Source organism: Schistocerca serialis, chromosome 5, assembly GCF_023864345.2.
Source record: "Schistocerca serialis cubense isolate TAMUIC-IGC-003099 chromosome 5, iqSchSeri2.2, whole genome shotgun sequence".
Lineage (NCBI taxonomy): Eukaryota > Metazoa > Arthropoda > Insecta > Orthoptera > Acrididae > Schistocerca > Schistocerca serialis.
This window is the reverse complement of record NC_064642.1, coordinates 90,150,204-90,174,162: the sequence shown is the minus strand read 5'-3', so window position 1 is coordinate 90,174,162 and position 23,959 is coordinate 90,150,204. Positions and strand designations below refer to the sequence as shown.

General features: G+C 38.8%; 1 protein-coding gene across 5 annotated transcripts in view; it reads left to right on the top strand.

The window, feature by feature from the left end:
• Positions 1 to 23,959, top strand: part of LOC126480847 (inositol polyphosphate-4-phosphatase type I A) — a 250,991-nt gene that overhangs the window by 99,923 nt on the left and 127,109 nt on the right. For all 5 annotated transcript variants that reach the window (XM_050104201.1, XM_050104200.1, XM_050104199.1 and 2 more), the window contains one exon: positions 18,444 to 18,913. In XM_050104201.1, the coding sequence (XP_049960158.1) occupies positions 18,444 to 18,913 (470 nt within the window). The remainder of the gene's footprint in view (positions 1 to 18,443; positions 18,914 to 23,959) is intronic.

The window sequence follows — 23,959 nt, the reverse complement described above, 5'->3', positions numbered from 1 at the left end:
TAGGCTATGTTATGCTCAGTGTTCTGGTTCAAGATGTGGTGCATTTAGAATTAATGCCTAAAGGCACCACCAGAAATGCAAGGTAGTGCAAGACCCTTGGAAGACTGAAAGCATGAATTTGAAGGGTTTGTCCACACATGGTGCATCCTTTCCTTCAGCATAACAATGCCAGACAGCACATGAGCAGTGTGACATCTGCAACAATCAGATCCCTGGGGTTCACTGTCATTGATCATCTTCCATACAGTTCTGACTTGGCCCCTTCTGATTATCATCTATTTCCAAAAATTAAAGAACACCTTCAAGGACTTCACTTTGATTGTGTTGAAGTGGTGCAAGCAGAGGTGAGGTTGTGGCTCTGTCAGCAAAGTCAAACTTTCTACAGTGATGATCAACAGACAGACACTCATGGGGAGAAATTTCTTCGCCGCCAGGTAACTGTGGTGATAAATAAATATGTAGACGTGAAGAATAAAGATGTGGAATGTTAATAAAGTTTGTTTTATTTTAAAAGCCTTAAGAGTTTTCACATAAAAAAATTGGAGGCATTACTTTCCTGCATGCCCTTTGTACAACATAATGATTTGTGATATCCCAAAATCAAATGATGATGATTTTTGTTTTCTCACACTTCATTATTTTACATTTCACCATGTCACTTCCGAGTACATTTGGCATTTGATTATTGACTCACTGCAGTGCAAGCACTCTAATCTCCCATCATGCATGCTCATATTTATCATCTGGCGATGTAGGCATAATGTTAACGAATACAAAGTACACTCCACACATCCTGACTTAAGGTGATGTATGTTGGCATGCCCAGATTGTTGTGGCTGATGGGACAGTACAGTGCTGCTCACATAATTGTTTTGCACCAATTCAGGACAGCGTCTGTTAGTACATCAAGACTGCAGTGGTTATTGATACTGCATCTGGTCCACATGTCAAGCAGGCTCGTGATGTAAATTTGACATACATTTACAAAAGGTCTCTGAATCACACCCTCATTGCTGCATTGCTTATTTGTCTAGACTCACAAATAGGTGCACACATTATTTCATTGCAATAAAACTGGGGTTGAGCAGGCTGTCGAACCTTTGTCTTGTAACTATATATTGAAATGGTTCTCACAAATACAATTTCAGATTGGCCTTTATATGGTACTGTTCTTTATTATCTAGTTTCTTCATTCGGTTCTGTCTCTTGTACAGTAGCACTTTTTCATTTTGACCTCCATTCTCACCAAGTGTCGTTCTTTACTCATGTTCTTAATATCAGAACCAGATAGTTCAGGGTTTGCCTGCATTGCCGGACCACATTCACCTCAAGATCCAGATTCACCTCTTTTATCGTCATGATTGGGGATTTTTTAAAATTTCTCTTTACTGCATTGGTTGGAAAACTCATCTTAGCAGCTCCTTTGACAGTTTTGCATTCTCGACCTGTATGATCAGTTACATCCAAAACTTCTCAATACATTTCCAGTTTGTTTATTACCCATCCTGTAAGACTCTCCAGTATTACTTTTGCCAATTGTTGTACAGCAACTGACAATGAAATTTCTTTTCTTAGTGGCCAGTATAAGTAACCATTCATGGAACATTAAATTTTTATAATAATTCTTATTGTCGTGTCATTCCCATGATACTTAGATACATTCAAGTAATTGAAAATGTATTTTGATTTTTGTCGTTGCTGGAAATGCTTGCTTGGACTGCTGGTGATTATTCATTTCATTTTATGCATGCACATTCCAATTTATTGCTTTACCACTCCAATGCTTCATTACAAAACTGATTTTATCTTCTTTTTTATTAATGTTTTTGGTCATTGCTGTGGTCAGCCAATTGTGCCCACAGTTTTACTGGCAACAGAATCAGTTCTTCCAGAACCCGTTTCTGCAAGTTCGTCAATTCTCTCCGTTACTGTTTCTTACTGACTAAGGTGACAAAATGGTTAATACACTGAATTTGTGTTTGGTAGGATCAGAGTGCAATATTTTTCTTGTCATACAAATTTAGGTTTCTTTGTTTTGCCTAATTCAATCAAGATCAACCATGAGATGAATCCTTCAACAGTGACATAACTAATTTCTTTTCCTATTCTTATTGTATCTGAGCATGTGCTTCATTTGCAGTTATCTCATGGATGTGATGTGGAAACCTAATATTCCTTCCTCCAACTTTTATTTCTTTAATTTACCCTCAGCAGCATTGAGACACAGTTCTAATTTCCTGTGCCTTTCTCCATATTTTTCATCATCCCTCATGACTGACATCCTCTATTTTTGCAGCCTTGTCTTTTCTTATGTTTGGATACCATTGTATTATATTCCTCTGCTGATTTTCTTTGTAAAATAGTTTCTGCTCTTCTAGCTTCTTGCATAATTGTGAATCTCATTTCACACTATTAGTTGCTGTGAAGAATTTCATTCCACCAATTCTCTCCCATTCCTTTTCTTTTTAAGCTGCTTCTTCCTCCAAATTCCATTCTTCTTTGCCGTGTGCCAATTTTTCTCTTGTTTTTGGGTTCAGATTTTGTACCTCTTGGATAATGCTTTAGTCTCACACCCTTATTAGAAATATGTAATTCTTCACACTCAGAAAGCATTTTCCCTGATCTTCTGGAAACTGTTAAAGTAATAAGTCTAGATAAGAAAGGAGACTCTCAGGAAATGTGAAGTTATATACTTGAAGCAGTATTATCTGGCTTTTCAAAAAATATTGAACATCTCTTTCTAGCTTGCCTAACAAAATTTTTCAGTCAGAATATATAGGGTGGTCCATTGATCGTGACCAGGCCAAATATCTCACGAAATAAGCGTCAAACGAAAAAACTATAAAGAACTAAACTTGTCTAGCTTGAAGGGGGAAACCAGATGGCGCTATGGTTTGCCCGCTAGATGGCGCTGCCATAGGTCAAACGGATATCAACTGCATTTTTTAAAATGGGAACCCCCATTTTTTTTATTACATATTCGTGTACTACATAAAGAAATACGAATGTTTCAGTTGGACCACTTTCTTCACTTTGTGATAGATGGCGCTGTAATAGTCACAAACCTATAAGTACGTGGCATCACGTAACATTCCGCCAGTGCGGATGGTATTTGCTTCGTGATACATTACCCGTGTTAAAATGGACCGTTTACCAATTGCGGAAAAAGTCGATATCGTGTTGATGTACGGCTGTTGTGATCAAAATGCCCAACGGGCGTGTGCTATGTATGCTGCTCGGTATCGTGGACATCATCATCCAAGTGTCAGGACCATTTGCCGGATAGTTCAGTTATTTAAGGAAACAGGAAGTGTTCAGCCATATGTGAAACTCAACCACAACCTGCAACAAATGATGATGCCCAAGTAAGTGTTTTAGCTGCTATCGCGGCTAATCCACACATCAGTAGCAGACAAACTGCATGACAATCGGGAATCTAAAAAAAGTTGGTGTTGAGAATGCTACATTAACATCAATTGCACCTGTACCATATTTCTATGCACCAGGAATTGCATGGCAACGACTTTGAACATCGTGTACAGTTCTGCCACTGGGCACAAGAGAAATTACGGGTCGATGACAGATTGTTTGGCGCTTATGTAGCAACGAAGCGTCATTCACCAACGTAAACTGGCATAATATGCACTATTGGGCAACAGAAAATCCACGATGGCTGCGACAAGTGGAACATCAGCGACCATGGCAAGTTAATGTATGGTGTGGCTTTATGGGAGGAAGGATAATTGGCCCCCATTTTATTGATGGCAATCTAAATGGTGCATTGTATGCTGATTTCCTACATAATGTTCTACTGATGTTACTACAAGATGTTTCACTGCATGACAGAATTGCGATGTACTTCCAACATGATGGATGTCCGGCACATAGCTCGCGTGAGGTTGAAGCGGTATTGAATAGCATATTTCATGAAAGGTGGATTGGTCATCGAAGCACCATACCATGGCCCACACGTTCACCGGATCTGACGTCCCCGGATTTCTTTCTGTGGGGAAAGTTGAAGGATATTTGCTATCGTGATCCACCGACAATGCCTGACAAAATGCGTCAGCGCATTGCCAATGCACGTGCGAACATTACGGGAGACAAACTGCTCACTGTTGAGAGGAATGTTGTTCCACGTATTGCCAAATGCGTTGAGGTTTACGGACATCATTTTGAGCATTTATTGCATTAATGTGGTATTTACAGGTAATCACACTGTAACAGCATGCGTTCTCAGAAATGGTAAGTTCACAAAGGTACATGTATCACATTGGAACAACCGAAATAAAATGTTCAAATGTACCTACATTCTGTACTTTAATTTAAAAAACCTACCTGTTACCAACTGTTCGTCTAAAATTGTGAGCCATATGTTAGTGACTATTACAGTGTCATCTATCACAAAGTGAAAAAAGTGGTCTAACTAAAAAATTCATATTTCTTTACGTATGACACGAATATGTAATAAAAAATGGGGGTTCCTGTTTAAAAAAACGCAGCTGATATCTGTTGACCTATGGCAGCATCTAGCAGGCCAACCAGAGCGCCATCTGGTTTACCCATTCAAGCTAGACAAGTTTCGTTCTTTGTAGTTTTTTTGTTTGGCGCTTATTTTGTGAGCTATTTGGCCCGGTCACGATCAATGGGCCACCCTGTATATCACTCTGTCAGCATGGTTTCAAAGTATTCCAGTGAGATTACTGCTTTTAATGTTATCAACCACATCTTAAATTCGGTCAACAAACATTTCAAAATTTGAGATATTTTCTTAGATCTGACAAAGACGTTTGATGTTACAGATAATTCAGTTCTCTTAATCAAAATTTACTGTTATGGTGCACGAGGTGTGCCAAATGAGTGGCTGAAGTAACAGATTTCAGATTAATGCAATAGCGCTACACAGAATTACCTTTCAGAGCCATCCTTAATTAGTCATGATGTACTACAGGACCTTTTTTTTGTAGTGTACGTTAATGACCTGCCCTCATACATAAAGAATACAGAAGCAGTACTATTTGCAGATGATACCAGTAGTCTGCTTAAAAAAACGAAACGAGGTCATCTTACCGTTCCTGTAGGTTCATTGCAGACGAATAGTTTCCTAATGGCTCTACAGAAAGAGGCTCATTTTAAACCAACAAAAACTGTAACTTCACAGTTTCAGGCCCAACAAAATGAAAATACAGAAGAGTCAGTAATTCACGTGAACAACCATGAAATTCAAAATGTCTCGCTGAACCAAGCTATCTAGGGTTTTACTGCAAAAAATCTAAAATCGAACTCTCTCACATATCAGCCTTAAATTCAGAAAGTGCCGAGTTAATTTATGTGCTCAGAGTGCTATAAAGCAATGTGACTCACGAAATTGAAAAAAAAAAAAAAAAAAAAAAAAAAATCCCCCCCCCCACACACTAAATGGTTATTAATGGGTGAATGGTTATCTGGAAAGTGATTTACAAACAGAAACTGGGGGACATTAGTCAAAGTGGAACTCTGCAGTCTACTGTAAGTTTTGTGCGCCACAAAATTTTTCTGTGTTGCCATCCAATTTAATTAAAATTGAGAAAATTTAATACAGGAACTGAATTAATCACTGAACTGGTAAGCATAAGTAATGTGCTAATGTTAATAAAAAAAAAATCAAAGCGAATATCTTAGGTACAAACAATAAATCAAATAATTCAGAACAAGCAGGACCTTAAAACATTAACAAAAAGTATTAGTTGATCAGACAAAAGTCAACAAATATAAGGCCTGCCTTTTGTGCTTTAGAAACGCCACTTGGGATGTATTAAAAATAATCTGAAAAAGAGGGACAGGTTTGTCTGAGAAACAGCCATCACAATTTAACATAGTTTATTAAAATAAAACATGTTAAAAATACATAAATTAATTCTAAACTTCGATCTGTCATTGCCTTTTATGTAACTAACTCACTTATTATTATATTGAGAACTGATGTACATTGTGGTGATAAATGTAAAGGAAATCTTAGGCGCAGATGGGAAAAATTCAAACAAACCTACCATATTCACACACTCAAGAATAGCTATAAAAAGAGTTTTTCCCATCACTGTAAGTCAAAGGCTCAGATGTTCATCCCTATCACTGTGATGGAATTATTGTGAATATGAATACTATGGAGCACTTTGGACAAATAATTTATCTGCATCACCTTGCACATGGAACAGCTACAGTGCCATGAAACACCCGCAGAATTACTAAAACTCATGAAAACTTCAAGAATGTAAATGTAAACCATATAGCAGCAATAAAATATCCCGCAGAATTAAGAAGAAAATGTCTCCAAGAGGGACCTGAAATTACACACATTGAAATTACCACCACATGGCATGAACAAAGCCACACAATCATAAAACTGAAATGAAATTAAAAGTAGAAGAAATAAAACAAGTACTGATGAGAAAAGTTCACATATACATTCCAATTTAAAAAAAGTCAAACAATTGAATTTTAATAAAGTAAGGATTGGAAAAAATTACTAAATACAGAAATTATACTTGTGATTACACTATAAAAATATAAGAATTCGATTATTGTACGTGAAAGTGAAAGTGAACTAGCAGATCAGTTGTGCACATCACTTGCAATAGCTCACACTATCACACATTAATACTCTCACCAGTGTCAAGTCGCACTGCAGAGTACTGTCTTCACTCACCATAGGTCCAGTCTCGAGTGGCGAGAGCATGCTCTCCCTGAAATGAACTTTCCCCAGTTAGCCACAGTATACCAAAGGGGTCCTTTCCACTACCATCTTAACTCCTGTTGAATGACTATTGAAATGGTGCAAATCTCTCTGCCTTGACTGAGAAAGCTACGTTGGCTTCACTGTTGCTACCGCATCAGACAGCCAGATGCTGCACTGCTACTGTATGTAAGACAGATTGAACGTACAAACTTACTAACTCATTCATACAGATGATAAAGAGAGAAAGGAAATTCGGTAGCAAAAAGTGCAGATAATGTACATGGGATTAGACGCTACTGGAAAAATTGATACTTTAATGTAATTGTGTACCACTGAATGAAGACAAACATGAAGTACAAAACTAAACTACAAATATGAATTAAATAGTATGGAACAAATCTAACAGAGATGTTTCATAAGCCTTATGTCCTGTGAAAAAGACTGTGCAGAGAATGTACTTGCCATGGTTGGGCATTATCAACCAGTCTTTCAAAAGAAAGGAGAAATAGAAAGAAAAAAATGAAAGAAAATAAAGGAACAAAATAACAGCCCTAAATGTAGACAAGTTATGAGTACATTAGTGAAACAGGCAACAAACATTAAAAAAAATAACAAACTACAAATACATATGTGTAAAATGAATCTACTCTGTGACACTGCAATATACTGATTTAAACAGGTACTTCATTTGGTCACCTAGATTAACATAATGTTCAGTTGACGATTTTAAAATCCGGAAAGGTGGATGTGATTTTCATGTCATGCCCAATCCAAGAGCCAACCCAAAATAGAACTATTTTATATGTGCAACTTGGGAACACAATGAGTTAAAAGTGAATGTGAAAGAATCACTGACAAAAAATTGAGTTTAGATATAACATGAATGGCAATTATAGTACATTACAGAATGCCACACATCAGAGTAAAAGTTTAGGCTAAGCAAACACATACGCAGATTGGTTATGAAAGATATCAATAAATTACAAAAAAATTTGACAAGTTCAAAGATTATTGAGAGTATTATAAAAATATGAATGAGAAAGAAATTTGTTTGTGGCACCATTGTGCACACTTCCATATTTCACATAGGTAATACATTATACATGAGAGATGATTGTAGCATGAATCATATCTTGGCCATACCCAAAGTGTCAATAAATCGACAAAGATGGAAAACATAATTATTTCAGTGATTCATTAAGTGTGATGTCTGTGGTCATCACTTTTAATGAAAATTTGTACATAGGTTTTGTTTAAGTCACACAGAAATGAGCAATACATATGCACTGTTTTCACACACAGTCATTGCACTTGCTGAAGTCCGAAGCAAGAGGATTGCATTGTTCTGGCAGTTTGTGAAGTATACATTAAGTTGCATCAATCATGCAACTCATGGTCACATGGTGTACCGCCTTCACACGTCATCAGTGACATCGAATTGTAATCTGCCTTCGATCATTTATGGTATCTCTTCGCAAGGGACACATGAACTGGCTCTGGCTCCCCTGTGTGTCATCCTCAGCAGCAGGGACACCTATCAAGATGCCGTCACCTGATGACGTAAGTCGCTGTTGAGCGGCACACCCCCTTGGCACAGAGCACGTTGAATTTGGATGGGCGCGTCTGACAGTTGACATCGCCTCCTGCGGACAAAGGCTTAGCCTTAGGCCTTTGCTTGTCAGGTAGACACAACCCTTTTGTCTGCCACCTTCATTTGATACTGTGAAGCAGGGGGTTGGGCTGAGTGCCCCCTTCTTGCAGATCTGCTTTTGTCGCTACTGGACGGAGCCGACCTGTTACTAGCACACCTGGGAAATCCATCATTAGGCGCAGATGGCATGCTCTTAACCACAGAATCTCTAGCAGATGCTGCCGGTTCACAAAGTTAATCTCAAATTGCGCGGAGAAACATCTGGCGATAACATCATATAGGTGTTACAGAATTTACAAAGGAAATTTCTACTGTTGACTTAAAACTAATACATGGAAAAACTGCCCCAAAAATTGCTTTACAGTGTGAACCTTAATAAAATGAAATGAAAGGAACAAGAAAAGTTATATGAATAAATTATAAAGATTTCAAAAATTTTTAAACGTGAAAAAGAAATGAATTTACTTCTCACAAGGTTACTTGTATGAGCAAAATGTTACCAAGATTCACACATAAGCTCTTTTAACATTATTGGAATGAGACTTAAAATTTAGACAATAAACTTAAGTCCTACACAGTAAAGATAAAGCATATTATTTATATTGAGAATTTGGTCAGGATATGTCTTGTACAAGGTATGGTAAGAAAATGGAGTGGATTCCGTGTTACTTCTACCTACAGAGACTGAGTGTTATTTACCACTAACTTTATTCCCATACACAAAGATCTACAGAGTTGGACAAATCTACTACAAACAGATGTAACTACTATAATACCCACATGCAAACAAAGATTTATTTTCATACCTAATAACAATGCTACCATGATTTGTTTGACTGTTCCTCTATGGTGTCCACATCTGCTGGTTTAAATGGAGGCCTTGCTACTTTTGTGTCTGGAGCATCTCCTTTTCCAGTGCATTTCCTTGTGGAGTGTGTTTAATACAATATGGACCACTGTACAAATTCAAAAATTTCTTGCACAGGGCAAATTGTTTGTTGGACAGTTTATGGTTCTGGATCCAAACCTTTTGACCAATATGAAACTGAATCTTTCAAATGTTCTTTTTGTGAGCTTTGATTCTTGTCTCAGCTGCATTTTTAATGTTTCACATTGCAAAGTCCACAATTTCAGTACGCTTAAATCCCGATTCAGCAAGCCAAGGAACCATGTCCTTTACTTTACTTGGCCCTCTTTGTTTTTGAGTACCAAAACAGGAGGAAGCGTAGTTGTCCCATTCAGCAACTCATTCAGTATGTCCTGAAATTGGTTTATATGTGTGTCTCACTACCGGTGGTCACGATTGCAGTATATTTAAAAGAGTTTCCCAATTTTCTTCATCCAGCGTTCGCTAGGGTTAGAGGAAGCGTGGTATAGTGAGATATACACTGGTTTAATTTTTCTGCTAGGTAGCATACGCTCCCAGAACTTCAACCTAAATAGTGGTCCATTAGCAGAGATGACTTTCTTCACTGAACCCACTGAATTGGAGAATGCACTTGCAACTGCCTTCCCCCATGGCTTTGCCCTAGTAGCATCAGGCACACACATTTCGATTTGAGCTCCACTGCAACAAAGACACATTTAAAACCTGTCTTAGAGCATACTAGAGGACCAAAAATATCTACTTCAGCTCAGAATAATGGGATGCAGTGATGCACCATATGACTCCATGGTCGATTGCTCTTGCTGGCAGTGCCTGCATGCGCTTAATTACTTTCTAAATACGACAAAGCATATTGTTAAAGTAGCAGGTTTCCACAGCCACAGGAAACATTTACATGCACCAAAGTGCCCATAGCTTAAATGCACATACCAGACCAGTTTTTTCACGAGTTCCTCTGGGATTACTAGCAGCCACTGGGGCTTGTCGTTTGAACAAGATCCCGTTCCAAACTAAATAAAGCAGGCGAATTGCCACATTATCTTCGTTGTGCCATTTCTCCTTTAAGTTTTTCAGTACATTGTCCTTATCCTGCTCCTGTCTGATGTTACTTAAGGATGTGAATGTGATGTTTTCCAAAGCAACATTTTTAAGGAAAAAACGCTGGAGTTGTTTTCTCCAAACTTCTCCTCTCCCGCATGGTCTAATCTTAATGGTGTGTGCAACAGTACATCTGTGATCCCATTCTTTTCTCTAGGAATGTATTTGATAGTAAATTTCTGGGAGAAATAAAAACCTGCGGGACAATCTTCCATACCCCAGTTTTGTGCTCATTAAAAACTGCAGAGTGCAGTGGTCCCTGAACATGCTAGTCATTTTACCAAACAAAAAACTCCGGAATTTCTTGCATGCCCAGATGATTGCAAGTGCCTTAAGTTCCATGACAGAATGGTTTTTCTCTGAATGCAAGAGCACTCTACTGCCACAGGAAATTGTCTTCCAAGAAAATGGGTCATCCTCACCATCTGCTTGAAAGAGAACTGCACCTAAGCCAGACAAAGAACTGTCTGTTGTGAGACAAAACTCCTTCATCAGATCATAAGTGACAGAAGGGATGCATTGGTTAGTGCATTCTTCATCTTGTTAAATTCCTTGTGTGTCTCCTGGTCCCAATTCCACAAGTTGTTTTTGCCTGTCAAGGTGCAAAGCTGAGGTGTGGAAAGTACACTCGTGTTTACAAACCACATATAGAAGTTGCAGAGGCATAAATATGCTGTCAACTGCTTCTTATTTGTCAGTGGTGCACACTCCGCTATTGCTGCAATTTTCTCAGCATCCAGTCGTATTCCATCGGCCAATACTGTATACCCTAGGAAGCAGTCATATTTGACTGGCCAATACTGTATACCCTAGGAACTTTATTTCTTTCTGTCCAAATTGAGACTTTCCTAAATTCATAGTAACACTTGCATTTTCTAAAACCTCCAACAGTCTACGTAACATTTCATTATGTTGTTCTCACGACTTTTCTGTGATGAGAATATCATAGACTTAAAGTGTTAGCTATGCCTGTAAATTGTCCAGCAAAATGCTGTTTAGCCCACTAATAAATGCTGCTGAAGATATGTTCAGCCTGAACGGAAGGTGCCGGAACTGGTAGCAATTACCGTAACAGAGTAGGGCGGCGTACTGTCTACATGATGGCTACAAAGCAATGTGCTAGAAGCTGGTGCAGATATTGATTGATGACAAAACTTTTACACCATGGTAACACTGCAACAACTCGTTAGCACTCTTCATTATTCTTGCTGTTTCTTTCCTTTGCATTCTAAATTGATCATGGTGTTCAGGTTTCCCAGAACATTTCCATTTCTTCCACTCTTTTGTTCTTTCTGTTACTGCTTCTTCATAGATTTCATTCTACCAGACTTTCATCTTCATTTTTGTTGTTCCAAATACATGTTTTGCTGCCTTGTTGATTTCTTTCGATATTTCTTCCCATTTCCCTTATTTAGTTACTTTAACTTCTTCCTGAAAATTTTTTATTATCCCTCTGATGATTTTGAGCCTGTCTGTATTATATTTAATTAATTTATTTAATTAATTTTTGCTGTCTCTTTTGGTTTTTATTAGGGAGAAGTTTAATTTTAATTTTAGTCAGGTAATGATCAGAATCAAATTCCCTGTTTCTTGCTACTTTTACATTCGTAATTTCTTTAAAATTGTATTTCGAAATAGCATTACTTTTAGCTGAAATGTTCTACAAAGACTGATTAGTCTTGTGCCATTTTTGTTTGTTCTTTTATGGGTTGGATAATATCATACTATTTTTTGAAATGATTTTTCCCTCCCTATTTGTGCATTAAAATCCCCCATTAGTATAACAACATTTGATTTTGGAATTTTTGATATTTCTTCCTCTAGAAGTTCCCAGAATGCTTCTACTTTACTTGGATTTTTCTTGTTGCCATCATTGATTGGGGCATGACAATTAACAAAGGTATGCTGTTTATTCTTGCATTTAACTGTGCGAAGGGATAGTCTTTCAGAACTGGATTTGAATTCTGTAATGTTATCTACTAAATTTTTATGAACATCGAAAGTGGTACCAAGTATTGGCATGCCTTTCGTGGTTTTTGTTGTTGGTTTACCCTAAAAAATTCTATGGTTTTTGCTTTCTGTAACATTTTCATACAAAAACCTTGTTCCTTGAACTGCTAAAATTTGCGTTTCATGCTTATCTAAGAGAATTTCAAGTTCTTTTTGTTTACCAATTTTTAATAATGAGTTTACGTTCAAGGTGCCTGCAAAGAATTTCCTTTTGAACTTGAGTTTGGAAGAATACCAAGGATGCTCCGACTCCTCCTTAAGGCAGACGTTGGGTCTCCCCAGAACCCTAGGTCCCGATGCATTGCATAAAGCAATGGTGGATTCCTCTTTCGAGTTGCCACCTGGGGTATTGCTTTCTTTTAGTGGGCTTTCCATTCTGCAGTTGAAATTGTACATTGTACATGGTAGGAAATAAATTCTAAAATAACATCGGATTGTTAGCCCGAAATGATTATTTTGCATGGTTTTCTCCATTAGGTTCTTCCGCTCTCTTTGCCATTGGGAGTTAGGATTCCTCTTCCACCTTTGAGACTGTTGACCGGGCTTCAACTGTAACTCTAGGCAGAGGCCCTCACAGGGTGCTACCATCTGGAGCCAGATAGACCCTGGTTTTTTTATGAGGTGTGACTCCTCCCCCTTCTCCTTCCTCATTGCTTGTGATTATTATTATTATTATTATTATTATTATTACATATTATTAAGCCAGTTCTGATATGGCTGATGTGTTTCATCCTCATATCGGTCTCACCTCCATGTGTGGTCCTGTCTCCTGTTTTCACTGCGGCCCCGACTATGGTCACAACCCATCTGTCTATCCGAATCTGATCCACGATGCTGTGCGCCATCACCTGCATTGTAGTGAAGTTCCTGTAGCATGGTTCTAAATCCCTCTGTTTCATCTTTGCGATAATAGTGTGGTGCAAGTTCATTGGTAAATTCGTATTGAAAATGTGATTCAGTTCTGCTGGTCTTTAAGGATCGTAAAAGAACTGACTTTTGTATAGCATATCTTTGAATATCTGAGCTGGGCTTGAAAAGCCTGGATGATGCAACTTTGGCATCATAATTATCCCATGTTTAATGCAGTCCTGGGCTGCCTCAGACCAGTCAACTGATAGAAAAATCTGTTGGAACTCCTTAACTGAGTTGCAGTTGCCTGACTGAGTTGCAGTAGCCTGCTGCCCCCCTCATGCATACAACTGGCTCACTTCCGAGGCACCCACACATCTATTCAATCCTGTGTGAGTTCAGCAAGATTGGAGGAAGGGAAAATTGGAAATGTTGTAACCAAGGCCTGGGATGAGTCCCATCTGGAGCATTCCAAAGCACTTCTAACTTTCTCACCAAGGGGAAATATTTAAAATCAAATCTGTGCATTTACTCTCATGGCGATCTCTCGCGAGTGCTCCCATTTCGCTTTATTCTCCCCTAGCCTCGTCCAGATCAGTACTGTGCCTGATCTGTACTCTCCCACCTGTGTTTACAGACACATTCACTGGCCTCTGCATTGTACCTAAGGTTCTCTAAGTGTGCTACACACTCACAAAATTCTGTCACAATGTCCCTATGTTGTATGTTTGCTACCCACTGACCACGTTGAGCTTTCAGTGGTGATCTCCTCCCTACCCTCTCAACTAAGCTGATCGGTGCATTCGTGTCACAAATGTTGCTAATGAACAAATCCCCTAACCTTCCGGCCTTGCTTGCAACCTCGGCTTCCAATATGTGGATCGCTTTGCTATTAGCATCCACTCGGTCACTAAAGCATTCCAGTACCTGTGCCGCTGGACTTTTCACAAGTGTATGCAGCTCCACATGTTCATGCTTACATGACTCAGCTGACACAGAAATCCTCCGTAAGACTCTCTTCCTGCAGCTTAAGTTGTTTACTAGTGTGCAGCTGCCCCTCTTCCAAATTGCAAACATGCTGTTTGAGAATTTGAATCTGCTCCTTAAATTCCTGCAACTATATCATTTTTCATCTTTACTGCAAAACCTGCCAGCTCCTGGTCCACTTCCTTAGATAATTTTTATGACTTTCTTCTACCACCTTATGATTCTCCTCAGATAACTTTTATTACTTTCTTCTGACGCCTTATGATTCTCCTCAGATAATTTTTATTACTTTCTTCTACCACCTTATGATTCTCCTCAGATAACTTTTATTACTTTCTTCTGACGCCTTATGATTCTCCTCAGATAATTTTTATTACTTTCTTCTGACGCCTTATGATTCTCCTCAGATAATTTTTTATTACTTTCTTCTGACGCCTTATGATTCTCCTCAGATAATTTTTTATTACTTTCTTCTGACGCCTTATGATTCTCCTCAGATAATTTTATATTTCTTTCTTCTATCACCTTATGATTCTCCTCGGATAATTTTTTATTACTTTCTTCTAATGCCTATGATTCTCTTCAGATAATATTCTTACTAGCTCTCTCATATCAAATTGATAGTTTACTACAGGGTTGATCAGGGATTGAGCTGTACTTTCACTGCTATTACTTAAGGTCTTCCCTGTACGTTCTGACATGAAAGTGGGTATTTTCTGTTTATTTTCAAAACTTACATGTGTGGTATTGTTGCTAACGTTTCCAGTCGAAAACTGTTCATTACCCTGCACTACATTAGAGAGGTACGGAGTCCCTGCTACTATACTTCTGGGTTTGCTCGACCTCTGCAGCTGAACAATTACTGTGTTCCATTGTGTCAACATTTTTGCTATTGTTATTGCTTTTGGACCAGGTACGAGACGCCATATGTAAAGCCTACTTCTGTAAAATGTCGCTATAAAAAATCTGCAGCCACAGAAATAAAAAAAAATATGGATGTCTAATTTCCTAAACAAGCAGTCAGAATATAAGTTTCGCACACAGTCTAAATACAAGTATCACACACAATCTGACACGTAGAATTGACACATGCAATATGTACCCACACACAATTAAACAAAAGAGTTCCAAAACTTACAAAATACATACATAAACGATACAGAACAGTGCAACTCTGAGTCAAGAACGAAGCTGTAAAATCATGAGAAGAAATGGTCTTGGAAAAATGCGTAAGTTGCAATTAATACATCCTACCTTCCGACTCTTTCTCTACAGCTTCAGTCATTGTTGCATACAGGGTTGCCATATAAATGGTTAGTAATGAGTGAATGGTTATCTGGAAAATGATTTGCAAACAGAAATTGGGGGAAATTAGCCAACATGGAACTCTGCAGTCTACTGTAAGATTCGTGTGCCACAATATTTTTCTAGGTCACCACCCAATTTAATTAAAATTGGGAAAATTTGATACAAGAACTGAATCAGTCACTGAATTGGTAAGCATAACTAACATGTTAATGTTAATAAAAAGATCCTAGTGAATATCTGGAAATAGGTTAAGTACAAATGATAAATCAAATAATTCAGAGCAAGCAGGAGCTTAAGCCTTGTCAAAAAGAATAAGATGAGCAGATAAAAATCTACAAATATAAGGTCTGCCTTTTGTGCTTCAGGAATGCCAGGTGGGATGTATTAAAAGTAATCTTACAAAAGGGGACAGGTTTGTCTGGGAAACTGTCATCACAGTTTAACATAGTTTATTAAAATAAAACATCATATTAAAAATATACAAATTAATTCTAAACTCTGATCTGATCTGAGGTGCATTGTGGTGATAAAAGTAAAGGAAATCTTAGGTGCTGATGGGAAAAAGTCAGACAAACCTATTATATTCACACACGCATTTTACCCGTCGCAGTAAGTCAAAGGCTCAGAGGTTCATCCACATCGCTGTGATGTTATTATTGTGAATATGCATACTATGGAACACTTTCCAAAAAGAAATTTATCTGCATCGCCTCGCACATGAGAATAAGCTACAGAGATGTGAAACACCTGCAAATACTGTTGAATATTCATGAACAAAGCAAAATTACAAAGATTCGTGAAAGTTAAAAGAAGACAAACATACACATCATAGACATAAATAGCAATAAAGTATCATATGCCATTAAGAATAAAACGTATCCAAGTTTCAGTAATTAAAACAGTAATTAATACTTCTCCCTGACGTTTCGTTGCCAGCTGCGGGCAACGAAACGTCAGGGAGAAGTATTTCTACTATTGGACCACGGCCTCTTAGCCCGGAAGTTTTAATTACTGAAGACGCCGGCCGTGAAAGCCTACACACTATGAGTATCCAAGTTTGTCCTGAATTAACACATGGTGAAATTACTACCACATTGCTTGAACAAAGCTACATAATCATAAAACTGAAACGAAATGAAAGGTGGAAGAAATGAAACACATACATACGAGCTGTGTGGCTGGATTGAAGAGTTTTTAGCAAACAGAACACAGCATGTTGTTATCAATGGAGAGACGTCTACAGACGTTAAAGTAACCTCTGGCGTGCCACAGGGGAGTGTTATGGGACCATTGCTTTTCACAATATATATAAATGACTTAGTAGATAGTGTCGGAAGTTCCATGCGGCTTTTCGCGGATGATGCTGTAGTATACAGAGAAGTTGCAGCATTAGAAAATTGTAGCGAAATGCAGGAAGATCTGCAGCGGATAGGCACTTGGTGCAGGGAGTGGCAACTGACCCTTAACATAGACAAATGTAATGTATTGCGAATACATAGAAAGAAGGATCCTTTATTGTATGATTATATGATAGCGGAACAAACACTGGTAGCAGTTACGTCTGTAAAATATCTGGGAGTATGCGTGCGGAACGATTTGAAGTGGAATGATCATATAAAATTAATTGTTGGTAAGGCGGGTACCAGGTTGAGATTCATTGGGAGAGTGCTTAGAAAATGTAGTCCATCAACAAAGGAGGTGGCTTACAAAACACTCGTTCGACCTATACTTGAGTATTGCTCATCAGTGTGGGATCCGTACCAGGTCGGGTTGACGGAAGAGATAGAGAAGATCCAAAGAAGAGCGGCGCGTTTCGTTACCGGGTTATTTGGTAACCGTGATAGCGTTACGGAGATGTTTAATAAACTCAAGTGGCAGACTCTGCAAGAGAGGCGCTCTGCATCGCGGTGTAACTTGCTCGCCAGGTTTCGAGAGGGTGCGTTTCTGGATGAGGTATCGAATATATTGCTTCCCCCTACTTATACCTCCCGAGGAGATCACGAATGTAAAATTAGAGAGATTAGAGCGCGCACGGAGGCTTTCAGACAGTCGTTCTTCCCGCGAACCATACGCGACTGGAACAGGAAAGGGAGGTAATGACAGTGGCACGTAAAGTGCCCTCCGCCACACACCGTTGGGTGGCTTGCGGAGTATCAATGTAGATGTAGATGAGGAAAGTTCACACATACATTCCAATTAAAAATCAGACAACTGAATTTTAAATCTGTGCTGGAGTAATGAACTACCTACATTGTGTATCTGGTTACATGAAACAAGGATCAGAAAAACTTACTAAATACAGAAAATATACTCGTGATTTCACTCTGAGAAATATGAGAGTTTGATTACCAAAATTTAGTAATGTCCTCAAATGCGTAAGCAAGCATGTTCTCTGCCAAAATTGAGACTAATTTAGACAAATGTGTAATGGAATTTCGGAAGTCAGTGTTGGCCACTAATCAGAACATGGGGATAAAAAACACTAAAAAGAAACCTTAAATTGGAAGGAGCAGAGGTAACAACTTGCTATGTGGTTGAGGAATTGAGTGGGCAACAGGCACCTAAATCTGATTGACAGTGTCAGTATGGTTTATGTGCCTGACCATTACTCATTTCCTCAACTGTATATTTATCTTTGCTCCTTCCATTTGGAGTGAGTGAGTGAGTGAGTGAGTTGCTTGCCGGTTAATTATATCTGCAGAGCAACATTGCTCTGCATTCTCACACAATTGAGACTCATGTAAGAAAATTACAGCTTAGTAGAATAATTATTGGTCTGATATTTTGTCGAGAAATGTCGCTGCCATAAATCTAGGTGCTGGTGTAGAGCTTTTTCTGTTGTATAAGTACTTCGATCTTATAAATGTGCCTGTACATTTGTACCATTTTACTTGACATGCAGACTTATCCTGCTAACATTTGTTTTCTTTTGTTTGCAGATCCTTCAGAATTGCCACTTTGCGAGATATCATTGGCCTGTGATAATTTGCTTTGTGATGGTCATGGGCGCTCACCTAACCCTGTGCTTGCTGTGCATGTTTTCATACCATCAGAAAGAGTCTGGATGAAATATGGGAAAACAGAAGTGGTTGAGAGGAGCAGTAATCCATGCTTCCTTAACACCATCAGCTTCCGTGCTAGTGACGGCTTGGGTACAGACACGAGAGTCCGTTTGACTGCTTTTGATGTTCGTGAACATGTGTCTCAAACAGCAATTCCCATTGGTTCAGCAATCGTCACTCTAGGGAAAATACAAGAAGCAGATCGTCTACGTATACCCCTACAATCAGCATCTGGTACTACTGTCGGTTTCCTGTCAATCAGTGTGTGGAACCTCGAACCTGAAGATAAGGGTGGGAGCACGGAGTCTACACCATGCCGTAGTGTGCCAGAGCATGAGGTTTCTGCGGTAAAGCATCTCATATTGCTTTATTTAATTAAAAAGTTGCAAGTGAAATGCAAGTTGAAATTAATGTTTACAGAAATAGCATGTAGCAGAAATCTAAGAAAAATTTTTCAGACTCACTACTTTTTACAACTAGAGTATCCAAAGAGAGAATTTCTAAAGCTCCCAGAAAAGAAAAGGGATTGTTGAGAACCAATAATGATTTATGACTGTTCGTCTGCTGTGTGATTTCTCTTCTTTTGTACTGTCTTTTGTTTATACTGCCCTTCCACTTTCAAGTTCTCTCTCTCTCTCTCTCTCTCTCTCTCTCTCTCTCTCTCTCTCTATCTATCTCTCTCTCTCCCTCCCTCCCCCCTCCCACCCTCTCGCCACTCCCTCCCTCTCCCCCCTCTCGCTCATCCCTCCCTCTCCCCCCTCCCGCCCCTCCCTCCCTCTCCCCCTCCCTCTCCCCCCTCCCGCCCCTCCCTCCCTCTCCCCCTCCCTCCCTCTCCCCCCTCCCTCCCTCTCCCCCCTCTCTCCCTCCCTCTCCCCATCCCCCTCCCTTCCCTACTACTACCTCTCTCCCTTCCTCCTCCTCCTCCTCCTCCTCCTCCTCCTCTCCTCCTGCCCCCTCCAAACATGACAACACTGTCTCCTAGATAAGTAATCTAAAATGTTCAGGATGCCTACTTCATTTTACAGAGGCAGCAAAATTTAATTTACTTCTGCTCCTCACTGGAGCAGGAATTTGGAAGGATTGATTAGGAGATGCTACATCCAAGGAGTAATATACGTTATATCATTTTATAACATGCTCGACACCAAAATCTTCTTGCATCTGCAGGAGTTACATGGTGGATGAAGAGCTGTAGTGCATAGCATTACTCAGTGAGCCATGTTGTTCCTTTCCATATCAGTCACTATTGTGTTGCATTTAACTATCTTCTTCAACATGAGATCATACTAGTGTGCAACACCGGTTTATTAAAAGTGATTGAAATTCTTTTGCTGATGTACAGCTGTATTTTTTGACATACTGTTGTTAAGCTTTTCATACATATATAAAAGTCTTTGTTGTTTCGCAGTACTATGTTTAAGAATTTATTAACGTCAAGTTCGAAGCCAGATTGAACACCATTTTGTTGGTAAGTGAAGCCCATCCTGTCTGTCTCTGACAGCAACACGATCCAATTTTTCTGCATGTCTAGATAAATGTGCCCCTCAATAGTCAGTTCGATTAAGCAAAAGTGGCCATAAATTGTAAGATGTCACAGAACATATTCACTTTCGTCAAGTCCAGAAGATACTGCATGATAGTGCACGTTTTCTTCATGCCAGTTTCCCACATAGAGACCATTCAGAAAAAGAGCTGTATCTTTCCCACTACACACAAGGTCCTTATGGTTATTGTAGTCTTATGTATAATGTTGGATACAAACTCAAGGCAATTTATTTTTTTTTCTTAGGCATCAAAACTTGTAGCAGTATTTAATTGAGAGTGCCAAGGTCCTCCAAATGGATTGATAGTGAGATATTCAGCTCTCTGCTTTCTCTGTTCACTAATTTGTATGAGATTCAAGTACGTTCTAGATGATCTGTTGATTCACCTTACAGAGACACTGTGAACTGGGCATAATGACTGAAGCTGCACTCAGGGCATTTAAAACTTTGTTATTATGTGTTGTTACAATATTTGTTTATTTGCTACATTGTTGCCAGTTTCCTGCAATTTAAACGCAGTTTGAGTTCATTCTCACTCAAATTATACTATCAACAGTTAATATTGTTTCCTATACATTGGCAGCTAATGGAAGTGCTTTTACTCCGACAATTAACATAACTTGGTTTACCATCACCATAAATATTTCTACAATCAATTAAGACCATCTACCTACCATACCTGACTATATCTACCACTCATATATTGCACTACAAACATTTTTCCTTTCTCTATCACATCTATTCACTATATCTATTTGAACTACTTTATGAATGGTAATATTGTAGTAGGATTTTTAACATACAATGTGTCCAAGCGTTATCAATCACTCCGAGGGAAATGATCTCTTGACACACAGTCAGCATGTACTCAAAAAACGTTGTTCCTGTGAAACACAACTTGCTCTTTATTCTCGCAATGTAATGAGTGCTATCGACAGGGGATCTTAAATTGATTCCGTATTTGTAGATGCCCAGAAGGCTTTTGACACAGTTCCTCACAAGTGACTTCTAATGAAATTGTGTGTCCATGGAGTATCTTCTCAGTTATACTACTGGATTTGTGATTTCCTGTCAGGAAGATCACAGTTTGTAGTAATTGATGGAAAGTCATCAAGTAAAATGGAAGTGAGATCTGGCGTTCCACAAGGAAGTGTTATCGGCACTCTGCTGTCCCTAATCTATGTGTAGCATTTAGGAGACAATCTGAGCAGCCACCCTGGATTACTTGCAGATGAAGCTGTCGTTTATCAACTAGTAAGATCACAAAAAGATCAAAATCAATTGCAAAATGATTTAGACAAGGTACCTGTATGGTGTAAAAAGTGGTAATTGGTCCTAAATAATGAAAAGTGTGAGATCATCCACATGGGTTCTAAAAAGAATCTATTAAACTTTGGTTACATGATAAATCACACAATTCTACAGGCTGTCAATTTGACTAACCACATAGGAATTACAATTACAAACAATTTAAATTGGAACAAACACATCAGTAATGTTGTGGGAAAGGCAAAACAAAGACTGTGTTTTATTCGCAATACACTTCAGAGATGCAACTGGTCTACTAAAGAGACTACCTACACTATGCTTGTCCATCCTCCGCCAGAGTACTGCTGTGCAGTATTGGATCATTACCAAATAGAATTGATGGAGGTCATTGAAAAAGCTCAAAAGTAGACAGCTCATCATTAAGCACGAGAGAGTGTCACTTGATGTGATACGCTAGCAGGAGTGACAGTAATTAAAACAAAGGTGTATTTTGTTGTGGCAAGATTTTTTGCAAAATTTCAATCTCCATTGTTCTCCTCTGAACATGAAAATATTTACATGACTGCTCTGCAGTTCACACTTAACATGCCTGGCAGAGGGTTCACTGAACCACTTTTACATTATTTTTCTATCGTTCCACTTTCTAGCAGTGCACGGAAAAATGAACTCTTCAAACCTTCCATGGAAGCTCTGACTTCTCTAATTTTATTACAATGATCACTTTTCCCTATGGTGGTACACCTATCACTTTTCCCTGTGTAGGTGGTACACCTACATAGGACGAAGTGATCATTGTAACAAAATTAGAGAAATCAGAGCTTGCATGGAAGGATTTAAGTGTTCATTTTTCCCGTGCACTGCTAGAAAGTGGAACGACAGAGAAATAATGTAAAAGTGGTTCAGTGAACCCTCTGCCAGGCACATTAAGTGTGAACTTCAGAGTAGTCATGTAAATGTAGATGTAGATCACCAGTTTTTGCCTGTAAGGCATTCAGTCGCTTCCCTGTCAGTAAGGCAACACTGCTGGTTCATTGGGCACTTATTGGCTTTTGTGATGGACTCTGCCTCTGTTTTTGTCTCTTGGCTCAATTGTTGTAGCAGTCTACTTCCATGATCAGAGGGGGGGGGGGGGGGGGGGGCATTGTTGTTAGCAATAGTGAGTAATGTTGCACATCCCAACCCACATCTCTTTGGTCCCAGTTCCTTGAATGATGAAAGCTGGGCCCATGATTGCACTACTGCTCTGATTTTGCAGCTATGTTAATTGTGTGTGTGCTGTTGCTTGTCTGTTTGCTGCAGCTGTTGACTTTTCTGTCTTTGAGGGAGTGCCTTCTGTGACAACCGTCCTTAGTGCAGCAGATGCAGTTGATAGTTGAGGTGTCATTCTACTAAAGCCTTTCATGAGATGGCAGTGGGAGAGTTGTTCATGATCTGCAATGTACATAGGTACCTCATCTCATTCCCAGGATCTCTTTTATGTTTGGAGGGAAACCATAGGTGCATCACACTGTGTGGGCATTGTCCCATAATTTCTGCAACAGGATGAGAGTCTCATTATGAACTTACTCTTTTTTCTTGTGATTTAATGCACATATCCCAAGTATTACCTACAATGCCTCAACTTAGCACCAAGTGCTCTTGTCAACTGAAAAAAGTGTTCTGCATTGCACCTGGTTAACTGTGGGCAGAAGTCTGTGTGACCAAGTACCTTCACAGTATACCATGATCACAGTTAGGGTTGGGTTATGATATATATTGTTTTTTTGCAATGGCAGTTTATAATCATAACTTGCAAGGGTACCTTTGTTGGTCTTTTCTTCTATACAAGCTTTAAAACTTTTTTCACTGATCTGAAAAGATGCCTACGTTTTTGGTTCTGAACTTTCTCTTTATGGACCTGTTGCTCAGTTTCATGATCAAATCTCTTAAAACATTTTCTTTTAATAACTTATATGTTCTTCTTTCAGGCACAACAAACCACTTATGTATGGTAATTATTGAGCAACTGTGTTACATCCTTTATCCAAGTAACTTGTCAGAGTTTCTTTTCATAAGAATCATCATGTCATTGACTATGAAAGTTTTGTTGTCTTGAAGCTTTTCTAATATCAGATACCAAGAGACAGGGCCACTTATGAATCCCTGTGAGCAGTTTTCTGAATTTTTTATAATGTCTCTAGACATCAAAGCATCGCTTCTATTTTTGGCAAAAGCTCCTAAAACGATTGTATAATACTTGTAGGCAGTCGAAGTCACCTCAGAATGGCATAAATTGATGGCCACCATAGGTTACTGAATGCCTGGTGATCACGGCAGCAATATAGTTATAAGTAGCAATTTTCTCTGGTTTTATTGCGTAATTTAAGGTGTGTTCCATTGACTTCCCACTAATGAGCTCATAGTGTAGGAAATTTACTATGAAGAAGTTGTTCCTTCTATTGTCTGTTACATAGCAGCTACTCTAGCTGTTTCCCCTAAGGTATCGAGAAGGAAAATTTGCCCATACAACTTTGGTTGCAAGGATTTCCGCTTCTGTTTGATGCCTCTCTGTTTAATTCCATGATTGTGTCGTATAGTACT